At 37.8% G+C, this 14,762-nt stretch overlaps 3 protein-coding genes across 3 annotated transcripts; 2 read left to right on the plus strand and 1 right to left on the minus strand.

Moving 5' to 3' along the window:
* Positions 1-196: 196 nt before the first annotated feature.
* LOC145913924 (very long chain fatty acid elongase 4-like) lies at positions 197-2,436 on the minus strand. Its single transcript, XM_083001694.1, has 6 exons — positions 2,376-2,436; positions 2,033-2,220; positions 1,350-1,430; positions 1,011-1,182; positions 461-588; positions 197-403 (listed from the first exon to the last, which is right to left on the minus strand). The coding sequence occupies exons 1-6, from the start codon at positions 2,434-2,436 to the stop codon at positions 197-199; spliced, it is 837 nt and encodes a 278-aa protein (XP_082857820.1).
* A 2,865-nt stretch (positions 2,437-5,301) lies between these two features.
* Positions 5,302-6,863, plus strand: LOC145913925 (very long chain fatty acid elongase 4-like). Its single transcript, XM_083001695.1, has 6 exons — positions 5,302-5,338; positions 5,496-5,683; positions 5,951-6,031; positions 6,166-6,337; positions 6,466-6,593; positions 6,657-6,863. The coding sequence occupies exons 1-6, from the start codon at positions 5,302-5,304 to the stop codon at positions 6,861-6,863; spliced, it is 813 nt and encodes a 270-aa protein (XP_082857821.1).
* Positions 6,864-9,900: 3,037 nt separating this feature from the next.
* On the plus strand, positions 9,901-11,763 carry LOC145913926 (very long chain fatty acid elongase 4-like). The gene is made up of 6 exons (XM_083001696.1): positions 9,901-9,982; positions 10,140-10,327; positions 10,589-10,669; positions 10,804-10,975; positions 11,366-11,493; positions 11,557-11,763. Exons 1-6 carry the CDS (start codon positions 9,922-9,924, stop codon positions 11,761-11,763), a joined length of 837 nt encoding a protein of 278 aa, XP_082857822.1. The 5' UTR covers positions 9,901-9,921.
* Positions 11,764-14,762: the final 2,999 nt, after the last annotated feature.

The following is a 14,762-nucleotide window of genomic DNA, read 5'->3' on the forward strand; positions in this document are numbered from 1 at the left end:
AAGTATTGGTCACGAATTTCTGCACCCATGCACCAGGAATGACTTTTTACGACTATAACAAGTTGGTTTAATCTAACAACGATAGTACAGAAATAAGTGGTCATATTATCACACTGAAGATCTTAGGGAGTACAAAAACTTTCTATACGAAAGCAGGTGTGGGAAATGTGTACGGTTACAAATGGTTGTTGAAAAACTAATTTTGCTTCGTATGTCCGTTCATTGCTTCCCCTTTTTGTAATTCGCCCATTGTTCTCGAAGCGTAGGCCTTCATGTAGAAATTGAGGAACAGAACTAGAAGACTAATTGCATAACCCAGCATCAGTTTGCACATCCAAGGAGCGTAACCACAGCGAGTCACTAGACTTTGTACGCAGTAGAAATACAAAACCACGAACTGACTCTGTAAAGAAAATGTTACATTTTACTAACGAGTTTTCTAATTTCCGCGCAAACTTACAAGTTGGAGTACTGTGATGTACTTTTTCCACCAAAGGTATTTCTGCATATGGGGACCTATTGCAGCTATTCCGTAATACGTGTACATCACCGAATGGACAAACGAGTTAATTCCGCCGAAAAGGAAAGCTAAACAAACAACAAATTGAACGCCGACCTATGCCAATATCAATAAACTTTTTGATATATTTCGATTTCGATATCGATATCTTGGCAATTTCCACATAAGAATGAAAAGACTACAGAATAGAGACCTGCCGGAACAGAAACTGTTCGGATTCGTTCCGGCACGTCCCTACTGCAAAACAAAAATAACTGGATTTATGTCAGCAATCTCATAATCCTCTGAAAGTTATCCTGTAAAACGTTTTTGGTGACCGTATAGGGCAAGAACAAAACGGCAAAATTTTTTCGAGGCATAATATGAATATGTTTTAGGAACCCAATGTAGTGTAATTAAAACTTGTTGTGCAAGATTTCCATAGCTCTTAGAAGATATTAAACCAATTCCAATGCCAAAATATCGACGTAAATAGCAAAAAAACACTTACTTTGGCCTCCAGCGCAGTATTTGACTCCCATCCACCAGACAAACAGCATACTGGTGTGGTGATATACGTGAAGGAACGTAATCTGATTGTACTTTTTCCGCAAAGCAAACATGAAAGTTTCCAATAACTCAACATATTTTGATGCGTAATACACCCAGCAAACGCTTGCCATCTATAAAAATCGTAAGATAATGTGCCTATAGTCACAATGTATTTGACGCCTATACTCAAAACCAATAAATTTGTGCCTACACTGTATTTAGTAACATTTGACGATCAGGTCTTTGCGTTATCTTAATGTCTCTCTTTGCTAATCGTTAGATTTAATATGAAACTTACCCTGAGAGCCAATGGTGTTTGAGAAAAGTCAACTGGTTGACAGGTCAAGCTGTATCTCGACAAGTAAGCAGTGTAGAAAAACTATGGACACAAATGGAAACGATTTCCAAACAAATATACTGACAAGGAATTGAGAGTAAAAACACACCAATGTTGCTGAATTTAAAGCTAAAACTAAACACTTTGGAACATAACTGGCGGTTTTGTAAATCTTCTATGCAAACAAAATAGCCAATGCAATTGACAAGAATTTCATGCTACAAACGTTTCGATTGTTCTACTACAGTCATTTGTGCATTTAATTTGTTTACTATCCTTTGTTTTTTATCACTACCAAAGGCAACACTGTTCGGCTTCTAATCTTAACAATTGCACTTCTTCTACTCCCCCCTTTTCCACTTATCGCAACTTCACGGTACCATTTTGCCGGTTCGCCTTTATTTCACACTGAAAATGATTGTTGTACAACAATCGAATCGTTTATTATAGCACAAAATTCTCGACAATTGCATTGGCTATTTTGTTTGTATTGAAGGTAAACACTAAAGCACTTCCAAAATAATTCTCAACGAGTGATGGACGATTAGCGTCAGTGCGATCTTTTATTTAAAAATTTACAGAAACATTAATATCGGCTTGACGCCATCGTCAGTGTCTGGGCTTATTCAAATAGAAGCACTTACTTCAAATGTCATATAACATGACAAGCCCACCATCACAGCATTATAAGCCACCAGCATCGGTCTGATGTTAAAGGTGGGCCATTTGGACGTAATGAACCGAACGTTCCAGCAAAAGCTTAAATACAATAATGCAGCCGTAACTGGGTTCACGGGACTGTCCACTAACGACCAGTTTTCGGTTCTTGGATCTGTGAAATTCCAAAAATGATTATGCTTTTTGTATGCTGTTTTGCAGCCTATAAACTTTATGGTATTGCATTTGCGGTACAATGTTCGTTATTGATGGATTTAGAATTTTGCGATATTGTCACAACTTAGGTACTTTAGAAAAATATTATCTTACCTGCTTTTTCGTAGATCAGTAGTCTGTACACGCTCATAATTTGGTGGACAGCAACACTCATTTTAGCGCCTAATATTTACGAATAAAACTATTCCAAAGGCTGGCCTGATAAACACATGTTATACCTGATAAACACACTTTGTTGAGCTGTGACTTAGACCTAACTGCCAAAATATACAGGATGATTACAACAAGTGATATAAAAACTTGTCCAAATAGCTTCAACTACAATCTAAAGCAAATTTTTTCCCAGAAGCAACTGTAAATTTGTAAATACGAAATGGAAACCATTATATAAACCAACTTACAACCACAAGCTCCTCTATAGTAATAAAGTGGCACTGTGTCATTAGCAGAATCATGCCAACATCGATTTGGTCGATAAACATGCCGATCGGGCGGCGTAATATCTCAGCAACCAGTAGTTGTATCCTAGATACGGCGGCACGACGACAGGGTGGGATTGGTGCTATTTACTTTAGGTCTGCTAAACACTTGCTGGATAGTACAAGTATGACATGTGGCATGTTTGTTGTATTGTATTTTACTTTCAAAAAGGATTCCATGCAATTCAAATGCGTTTTCAAGGTAATATCAAATACGGAAGATGGGGCGTATTTTCCATATACATATGTATACATGTGTATATGTATTATAAGGAATTAGATGCAAAAGTCTAAAGGTTATCTACATGAATATAGCATTCTTAAATATAACATTGGGATAATGGTTTAATTTGCACAACATAAAACTTAGTTCCTAGTTGCAGTCCGACAAAGACATATTCCCAAACTTTGAAGCGAACTGTTAGCAGTTCTACAAAGTAATTGGAAAACTCTAAAGGTCGCAAACCCGTATTTATTGATATTGATAATATTGATAATTTCATTTTTCCGAAGACAATCGGTCGGGTGTCATCTGGGACACATTATGGTGGTTATTTTTGCACGAAAATAGGTTGCCAACATGATATTAGCAAATGCACGTTGGCGAAGGACGAACGGTCATTAAATCATCCAGGACAGTTTTTTGGGTCATGTTTACACAAAAATAGTTATTTAACAATGTGTATAATGCATCATACAATCGGGGACTTCGTACCTTATAATTATATCAACATTATTGGGTCTTGCAGCGCCTGTACAGAGCTGCGAACAGGACATGACGTGACGATGTGTCAGGTTTCTTGGGCGACTGTTACATGTACTTTTCCCCGGATGGTCAGGCTGGGAACGCCCCCTGAAGGCTTTTGAAACGTTGTGGTAATAAAATACAAGCGGGTGATATTCATGTCGAATAAAACAATAAGAATATAATACGTTGGTTGTAATCAATATTGTACAGATTGATTTGAGAACATTTTTTATTTAGGCTTTTTGTTTTTGTAATTTTTTGGGCGTAACAAAACGTTAGTGTGATGGTAATTGATGTAATGGAAACATTTTGATAATAATAAACGGAAACGGTGTTGGTGGGTTATAATACGTCACATATTAATGTTGTTACAGGGAAATGACACGATAATATCATGAGTATAAAGTTATTGTTATAGGGTACTTCATGCAGTAGAAACACAAACCAATAATAGCTGGAGGTTGGAGATCCGTCTGTTGTGACAAGGTTGGTTAACTACGCAATAGGCTGTGGTGTTTGGTCATTGTCATTTTGTAAACTTGGGTAAAGTGCATTTGCAGGGTCACCTCGGTCTAATGGGAAAGTGATACCTCTGGTGGGTCTTGTGGTTTGGTCCTATGAAAAGGATTTTAAAAAAACTGAATTGGTTTGGTATATAACATCTTGCAACCTATATTCTGTCTATAGTGACTATGTATTGATATTTTTGTCAATGGTGTAGGTTGTCGCAGTAGTATTCAAGCAATTGGCATGACAGGCAGGATCGACCCACTGCGCAGGTCCTTGCTTGGCGACCACAGCTAACGTATCGCGATCATGTGAGGTTTTTAGGTTTCACAGCCCAGGCAAAGCAGCCAAGCTGGATCAGCCACTTTTTCCTGACAATTCAGAGCAAGATTTGAAAATCAAGCTCCCGGTGAGGTTTGAGCTCACGACCCTGGGCTAACCGGGCCCAACGCTTCACCAACTGAGCTACAGGAGCTTAGTGGTTTCCCGTGGTATATTGTGGCCAAGGTACACTGGTGCGCAAGCGCACAACTTGCCAGGCAACCTTCACTGTATCTGATACGGTGGCAGAGATCCCCTATACGTCTTTGTGAAAAATGCGTTTGTCGTATTGCAACTTAGAACTAAGTTTTCTGTTGTTCCCATTAAACCATTATTCCAGTGTTATATTTAAGAAAGTTTTACATGTAAAGTACGTGCAGATATCAAGGCCCACCTAACAAACGTTTGCCTATAACTAAAAAAAAATGGTAACAAATTTGGCATGATAGTAGAAGAGGTTGATATTAAACAACAAACTGTCAGAAAGGTTTTCTGTTTTGTTTTGATGAATTGTCCGTTTGAAACAAACAGTTTTTGCGGGCGTGAAAATCTTTTTTCATTTTAATAAAAAAAAGCAAATAAAAAAATATTTTAACCCAGGATTTCCTAGGCGCGAATCCCGATCAGGATTTCTTCTTGGTATATGGGTAGGGCGCTTGACTAATGCTGCCAATTATCCGCCCATATACATATTTTTTGCTATTGATATTGATTTGATGAAAAGTCCCCGTGATGATCATTTCGTATAACTCCACAGTTGCTTCTGGGATAAAATTTGCTTTAGATTGTAATTGAAGCTAATTGGACAAGTTTGACTATTACTTGTTGTAATCATCCTGTATATTTTGGCAGTTAGGTCTAAGTCATAGCTCAACAGTTTAACAAGTGTTTATCAGGCCAGCCTTTGGAATAGTTTTATTCAAAAACATTAGGCACTAAAATGAGTGTTATTGTCCAGCAAATTATGAGCGTATACAGACTAGTGATCTACGAAAAAGCAGGTAAGATAATATTTATTTTTTAAGTAGTTAACCTGTGACAATATCGCAAAATGCTAAAACCATCAATAACGAACATTGTACCACAAATACAATACCATATAGTTTATAGGCTGCACAACAGCATACAAAAAGCATAATCATATTTTGAATTTCACAGATCCAAGAACCGAAAACTGGACGTTAGTGAACAGTCCCATGAACCCAGTTACGGCTGCATTATTGTATTTAAGCTTTTGCTGGAACGTTCGGTTCATTACCTCTAAATGGCCCACCTTTAACATCAGACCGATGCTTATGGCTTATAATGCTGTGATGGTTGGCTTGTCATGTTATATGACTTTTGAAGTAAGTGCTTCTATTTGAATGATCACAGAAACTGACGATGCAGTCAAGCCGAAATTAATATTTCTGTACATATTTTTTTTAAAAAAAGATCACGCTGACGCGTAATCGTCCATCACTTTTTTAGAGTTCTTTTGGAAGTGCTTCGGTGTTTATATCTATTCGATACCAAAGTGTTTAGTTTTAGCTTTAAACTAAGCAACATTTGTTTATTTGTCTCAATTCCTTGCCAGTGTATATTTCGGAATACGTTTTCATATTTGTCCATAGTTTTTCTACACTGCTTACTTGTCGAGATACAGCTGGACCTGTCAACCAGTTGACTTTTCTCAAACACCATTGGCTCTCAGGGTAAGTTTCATATTAAATCTAACGATTAGCAAAGAGAGACATTAAGATCACACAAAAACCTGAATTTCAAATTTTTAGTATGTAGGCAGCACACATAATGTGACTATAGGCTCATTATCTTACGATTTTTATAGATGGCAAGCGTTTGCTGGGTGTATTACGCATCAAAATATGTTGAGTTATTGGAAACGTTCATGTTTGCTTTGCGGAAAAAGTATAATCAGATTACGATCCTTCACGTATATCACCACACCAGTATGCTGTTTGTCTGGTGGATGGGAGTCAAATACTGCGCTGGAGGCCAAAGTAAGTGTGTTTTTTGCTATTTATGTCATCCCTATTCTTTGACTGAGGTCGAAATGTAAGATAAAAAGCTTATTTAAGCAACCTTAGGTCAGCACACTTCAATGTTCCTCTTTGTGTTTTATTCTTAGGTTCCTTTTTCGGCGGAATTAACTCGTTTGTCCATTCGGTGATGTACACGTATTACGGAATAGCTGCAATAGGTCCCCATATGCAGAAATACCTTTGGTGGAAAAAGTTCATCACAGTTCTCCAACTTGTGAGTTTTGCAAGGGAAGATTTACAAAACATCCGTTTGTAAAATATAACATTTTCTTCACAGTGTCAGTTCGTGGCTTTGTATTTCTACTGCGTACAAAGTCTAGTGGGTGGCTGTGATTTCAATCCTTGGATGTGCAAACTGATGCTAGGTTATGCAATTAGTCTTCTAGTTCTATTCCTCAATTTCTACATGAAGACCTACGCTTCGAGAACAATGGGCGAATTACAAAAAGGGGAAGCAATGAACGGACATACGAAGCAAAATTAGTTTTTCAACAACCATTTGTAACCGCACATATGATACGTCTACACCTGCTTTCGTATAAAGGAATTTTGTACTTCCATGATCTCTATTGCAATTCCACGGCCACTCATTTCTGGACTATCGTAGTTAGATTAAACCAAGTAGATATTGTCGACAAGTAAACATGTTTTCTGGCGCATGGCCTGCAAAAATTCGTGACCAATTTACAGAGACGTAGATACAAAAAAAAATTGCCTACGGTCGAGCTTTGTTGAGGCTCGAACAAAGGAAAATGTTGGTGTAGGACTTGGCTCTTCGTATTGAATGCAATCCTGCAAGAAATCACCAGAAGCGCATTATTGCAGGAATTGATTTTTGAAATACATTCATATAAAGTTGTATAAATTTGTAGCCCCAAGTTTACATTCATCAAGGCACACTATTTTTTGTGCATCGTGGGCTGCGAGCACTGTGATCCAACAATGGGAACAGCTTGAACATCACAAAGGGAATAACGACTAGCCTATACTTGCAAAATCATAACCCATCCTTTCTGCTTTTGATGAAAATCAGTTTACTGGCTCGCTATTTGGACAATTTATTGTTTAGCAAGCAAAATAAATTTGAAAAAAAAATATTTATTAGCAAATCCACGTTGGCGAAGGACAAACGGTCGTTAAATCATCCAGGACAGTTTTTTGGGTCATGTTTACACAAAAATAGGTATTTAACAATGTGTATAATGCATCATACAATCGGGGACTTCGTACCTTATAATTATATCAACATTATTGGGTCTTGCAGCGCCTGTACAGAGCTGCGAACAGGACATGACGTGACGATGTGTCAGGTTTCTATTGGGCGACTGTTACATGTACTTTTCCCTGGATGGTCAGGCTGGGAACGCCGCCTGAAGGCTTTTGAAACGTTGTGGTAATAAAATACAAGCGGGTGATATTCATGTCGAATAAAACAATAAGAATATAACACGTTGGTTGTAATCAATATTGTACAGATTGATTTGAGAACATTTTTTATTTAGGCTTTTTGTTTTTGTAATTTTTTGGGCGTAACAAAACGTTAGTGTGATGGTAATTGATGTAATGAAAACATTTTGATAATAATAAACGGAAACGGTGTTGGTGGGTAATAATACGTCACAAATTAATGTTGTTATAGGGAAATGACACGATAATATCATGAGTATAAAATTATTGATTTAGGGTACTTCATGCAGTAGAAACACAAACCGATAACAGCTGGAGGTTGGAGATCCGTCTGTTGTGACAAGGTTGGTTAACTACGAAATAGGCTGTGGTGTTTGGTCATTGTCATTTTGTAAACTTGGGTAAAGTGCATTTGCAGGGTTACCTCGGTCTAATGGGAAAGTGATACCTCTGGAGGGTCTTGTGGTTTGGTCCTATGAAAAGGATTTTAAAAAAACTGAATTGGTTTGGTATATAACATCTTGCAACCTTTATTCTGTCTATAGTGACTATGTATTGATATTTTTGTCAATGGTGTAGGTTGTCGCAGTAGTATTCAAGCAATTGGCATGACAGGCAGGATCGCCCCACTGCGCAGGTCCTTGCTTGGTGACCACAGCTAACGTATCGCGATTAGGTGAGGTTTTTAGGTTTCACAGCCCAGACAAAGCAGCCCAGCTGGATCAGCCACTTTTTCCTGACAATTCAGAGCAAGATTTGAAAAATCAAGCTCCCGGTGAGGTTTGAGCTCACGACCCTGGGCTAACCGGGCCCAACGCTCTACCAACTGAGCTACAGGAGCTTAATGGTTTCCCGTGGTATATTGTGGCCAAGGTACACTGGTGCGCAAGCGCACAACTTGCCAGGCAACCTTCACTGTATCTGATACGGTGGTAGAGATCCCTACGTCCGTGATTTTCAACCGGTGTTCCGCGGAACACCAGTGCTCCGTGAAAGATCGTCAGGTGTTCCGCAAGAAATTTATTAGTTTGACTGATGTTCCGTGGAACACGGGTCGAAAATCACTTTTTTCTGAAAGTAATCATCCACTATCACCAGTTTAAATGTTCCATTGTTCTGAAACAATAAGATTCATTTTGTTATCATAAGAAATATAAGAATGTAATTGCGCGGGCCTGTTGCTGGTCAAGCACAATGCCGCAGTACTTCCAACAGTTTGTTTTCCGCAAGAATATTTTAATAACAAAAGTGTTCCGTGACTCAAAGAGGTTGAAAAATACTGCACTACGTATATGTGAAAAATGTGTTTGTCGTATTGCAACTTAGAACCAAGTTTTCTGTTGTTTCCATTAAACCATTAAACAAGAAAGTTTTACATGTAAAGTACGTGCAGATATCAAGGCCCACCTAACAAACGTTTGCCTATAACTAAAAGAACTGGTAACAAGTTTGGCATGATAGTAGAAGAGGTTGATATTAAACATCAAACTGTCAGAAAGGTTTTCTGTTTTGTTTTCATGAATTAGCGGTTTGAAACAAACAGTTTTTGCGGGCCTGAAAATCTTTTTTCATTTTATTAAAAAAAAATTAATATACGATGGAGGCCGCTGGAAATGTTAGAAACATGTTGGGCCTTTTTTACTCACGTGGGGCGACATACAAAACCGAAACTAACTTATCTTTATAGCATTTCCGTTATACTTCGAACATTGCTCTATATAAGCAGTTGTGACCCTTTTACTAATATATCCTGATAAACTTATCATTCTATTAACAAAAACTTTAAATTTTGGTAACAGAAAAATTATCGGAACTAATAATATGCCGTAAATGAATGGGTTTCTACTTATATTGACCATAACAATTTTGGAGATGGAAATTGTCTCAAACTTTGTAAACCGACGACATATTATCTACCGGGAAAAAAAGAAACTGATCTTTTCTTGTATATATTTAGAAATATGACTGGTGTTCCTTAATAAACTTTGCTTTAGATTGTAGTTGAAGCTATTATTACTTGTTGTAGCCATCCTGTGTAATTTGGTAGTTAGATATGAGTCATAGCTCAACAGTTTTACACGTGTTTATCAGGTCAGCCTTTGGAATAGTTTTATTCAAAAACATTAGGCGCTAAAATGAGTGTTGCTGTCCACCAAATTATGAGCGTATACAGATTAGTGATCTACGAAAAAGCAGGTAAGATAATACCTATTTTTTCAGTAGCTAAGCTGTGACAATATCGCAAAATGCTAAAACCATCAATAACGAACATTGTACCACAAATACAATACCATATAGTTTATAGGCTGCACAACAGCATACAAAAAGCATAATCATTTTTGGAATTTCACAGATCCAAGAACCGAAAACTGGTCGTTAGTGGACAGTCCCATGAACCCAGTTACGGCTGCTTTTTTGTATTTAAGCTTTTGCTGGAACGTTCGGTTCATTACCTCGAAATGGCCCACCTTTAACATCAGACCGATACTTGTGGCTTATAATGCTGTGATGGTTGGCTTGTCATGTTATATGACTTTTGAAGTAAGTGCTTCTATTTGAATAAGCACAGAAACTGAGGATGCAATCAAGCCGAAATGAATATTTCTGTACTTTTTTTTTTCAAAAATGATCACGCTGACGCTAATCGTCCATCACTTTTTGAGAGTTATTTTGGAAGTGCTTCAGTGTTTATCTATTCGATACCAAAGTGTTGGTTTTAGCTTTAAATTAAGCAACATTTGTTTATTTGTCTCATTCCTTGCCAGTGTATTTTTCGGAATACGTTTTCATATTTGTCCATAGTTTTTCTACACTGCTTACTTGTCGAGATACAGCTGGACCTGTCAACCAGTTGACTTTTCTCAAACACCATTAGCTCTCAGGGTACGTTGTATGCTAAAAATAACGATTAGCAAAGAGAGACATTAAGATCACACAAAAACCTGAATTTCAAATTTTTATTATGCAGGCAGCACACATAATGTGACTATAGGCTCAGTATCTTACGATTTTCATAGATGGCAAGCGTTTGTTGGGTGTACTACACATCAAAATATGTTGAGTTATTGGAAACGTTCATGTTTGCTTTGCGGAAAAAGTACAATCAGATTACGTTCCTTCACGTATATCACCACACCAGTATGCTGTTTCTCACGTGGATGGGAGTCAAATACTGCGCTGGAGGCCAAGGTATGAGTTTTTTTTGCTATTTTCGTCGATATTTTGGCATTGGAATTGGTTTAATATCTTATAAGAGGTTTGTAACTCTTACAAAATAGGTTTTAATAACACAATGTTAGGTTGCTTGAAATATACACATACCTCGCAAAATTTGGGTCTCTTTATTCTTTAACCTGCGATCACCAAAATCGTTTTGCAAGATAACTTTCAGAGGATGATGTGATTGTTGACACAAATCCAGTTATTTTGTGATATTTTGTGTTTGAACACATCCCTATTCTGTAGTCGTTTTTATTTGTTCTCTTGAAAGTCACTGAGGTCGAAATATAAGAAAAAAAGCTTATTTAGGCAACCTTAGGTCAGCAGACTTCAATGTTCCTCTCTGTGTTTTATTTTTAGGTTTCTTTTTCGGCGGAATTAACTCGTTTATTCATTCGGTGATGTACACGTATTACGGAATAGCTGCAATAGGTCCCCATATGCAGAAATATCTTTGGTGGAAAAAGTACATCACAGTACTCCAACTTGTGAGTTTTGCAAGGGAAAATTTACAAAACATCCGTTTATAAAATATAACATTTTCTTTACAGAGTCAGTTCGTGGTTTTTTTTTTCCACTGCGTACAAAGTCTAATGGGTGGCTGTGATTTCAATCCTTGGATGAGCAAACTGATGCTGGGTTATGCAATTAGTCTTCTTGTTCTATTCCTCAATTTCTACATGAAGGCCTACGCTTCGAGGACAAAGGGGGAATTACAAAAAGGGGAAGCAATGAACGGACATTCGAAGCAAAATTAGTTTTTCAACAACCATTTGTAACCGCACATATGATACGTCTACACCTGCTTTCGTATAAGGAATTTTGTACTTCCATGACCTCTATTGCAATTCCACGGCCACTCATTTCTGGACTATCGTAGTTAGATTAAACCAACTATAAGATATTGTCGACAAGTAAACAAGTTTCCTGGCGTATGGCCTGCAAAAATTCGTGACCAATTTACAGAGACGTAGATACAAAAATAAATTGCCTACGGTCGAGCTTTGTTGAGGCTCGAACAAAGGAAAATGTTGGTGTAGGACATGGCTCTTCGTATTGAATGCAATCCTGCAAGAAAACCCCAGAAGCGCATTATTGCAGGAATTGATGTTTGAAATACATTCATATAAAGTTGTATAAATTTGTAGCCCCAAGTTTACATTCATCAGGGCCCACTATTTTTTGTGTATCCTGGGCTCTGAACACTGTGACCCAACGATGGGAACATCTTGAACATCATAAAGGGAATAACGACTAGCCTATACTTGCAAAATCATAACCCATCCTTTCTGCTTCTGATGCAACTCAGTTTACTGACGCGCTGTTTGGACTCCTTATTGTTCAGCAACAAAATAAACTTAAAAATGTGAAAAAGATAAACTTCTTCTCAGCAGAGTTGCTTATATTTAATGTAATGTGGCATGAACAATCAGTAGCAATAAATCTTCGGCAGCAGCAGGTGGAGAATATATTTTCAATCACTAGAGGGGGTCGATCGAACTCATTTCACTTTCGAGCTGAAGTTTCAAACTAGTTTATTTTACGGCAAGTGACGTCACAGTTTTAGAGAGTATTTTTACATCATCAAGGGTGGATGAGAGGTCAGTTATTGTTTCGCCGAGTTTTCTGGAATTTTTACAGTCAACAAAGACAAGTAAATTTACAAACAACTCATTTTCAATGGACATTAATTTTTCATGCATGCAGAATGTTTCTCCTGGCAGTGACCCTTTTTGTTGTGTCGTTTCTTCAAAGCTATATTTCACTGTTGATCGGCTGCGTAATGCTTGGTGTTACTGGTGGAGGCACAGAGGGTATTTACTGTGTTTTCATTGCGGATTTCTTCGGCGCAAATATTTGTGCTGCAGTGTATGGTTATGGAAACCTCAACATATACGAATTGGTCGTTATTACCACCTACGGAATAGGTATTATTGGCATTGATTTTGGCCTGGTATTATTGTACTATGTGTGCAATAAACACAGCTAGTTTTTGTTTGTAACATGCATTGAATTCATTCAGATTTTTAATATTAATCCCAAATTGTTGTATTGAAAAACTAAAGTCGTGATAACTAAATAATATAGTAACGCTTCAACCAAATAAAATCGTGCTGAGAACTTTTGGACTAACTGTATAATAAACGTCGTAATGGCAAGTACAGTTACCCCGTAAACGAGTACAATAATATGACAAGAACCGAAAAGCATTGAACCGTAGGCGGTCATCGAGAAGCTGCCGGGAGAAGGTGGAAATATTTACATACTAAGAGCAACACAGATTTGAATTAGCTTACACAAGAAAAGTAACAACATTCAATATTTTCATTCCGACCAAACGCCACTTGTTGTGCGTGACACAGGTGGAAACTTCACGTTCACAGAATTACAACATAAAATAACCTTGTGTGAAACGCATTTATTGGTAAACGTTTGACACAAGGTTATTTTATATGGAATTTTACACAAGAAAAGGTTATACTTAGAATAAAACAAGTTTCGCCGGCGGGTAATGCATATTTTGTCCTCTAAGTGTGGAATTGTCCACTCTTACCCACACACATGTGAGTGTGAGACAAAATGATCTATATTTTAAAGTAAAAGTATGTGGATTCGTTTGTTGATAAAGTAGAGTTGATGCTAGTATTTCATCATGTACTGCATAAATTGTTTAAACAAATTCTATTGTTAAGTAAATTCTAGTAAATCGAAGGACCATATCGTATGTACGACAAAGATGAAATCTTCTTGTATGACAGTCGAAACGTTGGTTGAATAAACCCCACGTTAACTTTTGCCAGAACGTCAGCTGTATTGAGAAATGAGAGACCTGACACATCGTCACGTCATGCCCATAGGCGTCGATTCAGGGGTGACTGGGGTGACATGTCACCCCTCACAAACCAACAGGGGTGACAACGTATGTATTGTCACCCCTGGATTTCGTTTAAATTAAATTTTTTTTTAAAAAGACCTTGTGGCGGATGCCACCCTTGAATTCACTGAAGCGTGATAAGTTTTGCTTTTAGTGTTGCCTTTTTCTGCGCGTCTCGAAACAATTAAGCGTTTTCTGGCAACGACGCGCATTCAGAAAAATACACGTTACGAAGCACCCGCTTTAATTGGTGACCCCGACGTGATCTGAACACGCAACCTTCTGATCGGATCCATGGTCAGCAAGACAACAGCGCCACTTGTCCGCCATATCCGAATATACAACGGACCTTCGCCATGTACAAGGTAAATACAATTGTGTTGCTGATACCTTATCCAGAGCAGTGATTGGCTCCATTGAAAATCCTGCAATCAATTTGGATCACATTGCTCTTGCCAAAGCGCAGCATGTTCCCGAAGTACAAGCTTACCGCACTGCCGTATCCAACTTACAAATTAAGGAAGTTGTGATGAACACCTCACAGGTGAGACTTTTATGTGATGTGTCCACTGGTGTTTGCAGACCAATCATCCCGCTTCTGGGGGGGAGTAATGTGGCGGATGCCACCCTTGAATTCACTGAAGCGTGATAAGTTTTGCTTTTAGTGTTGCCTTTTTCTGCGCGTCTCGAAACAATTAAGCGTTTTCTGGCAACGACGCGCATTCAGAAAAATACACGTTACGAAGCACCCGCTTTAACCTTTAATATTACTGTCACAATCATGACAAACACAAGCGTCTCGTGGATTATCACGCAGCGCAACAATTGTTGTAACATAATGGTAAGAATTTTTGTAAAATTGTTGTAACGTAATAGATTTGT

This window comes from Ascidia mentula, chromosome 9, assembly GCF_947561715.1.
Source record: "Ascidia mentula chromosome 9, kaAscMent1.1, whole genome shotgun sequence".
Lineage (NCBI taxonomy): Eukaryota > Metazoa > Chordata > Ascidiacea > Phlebobranchia > Ascidiidae > Ascidia > Ascidia mentula.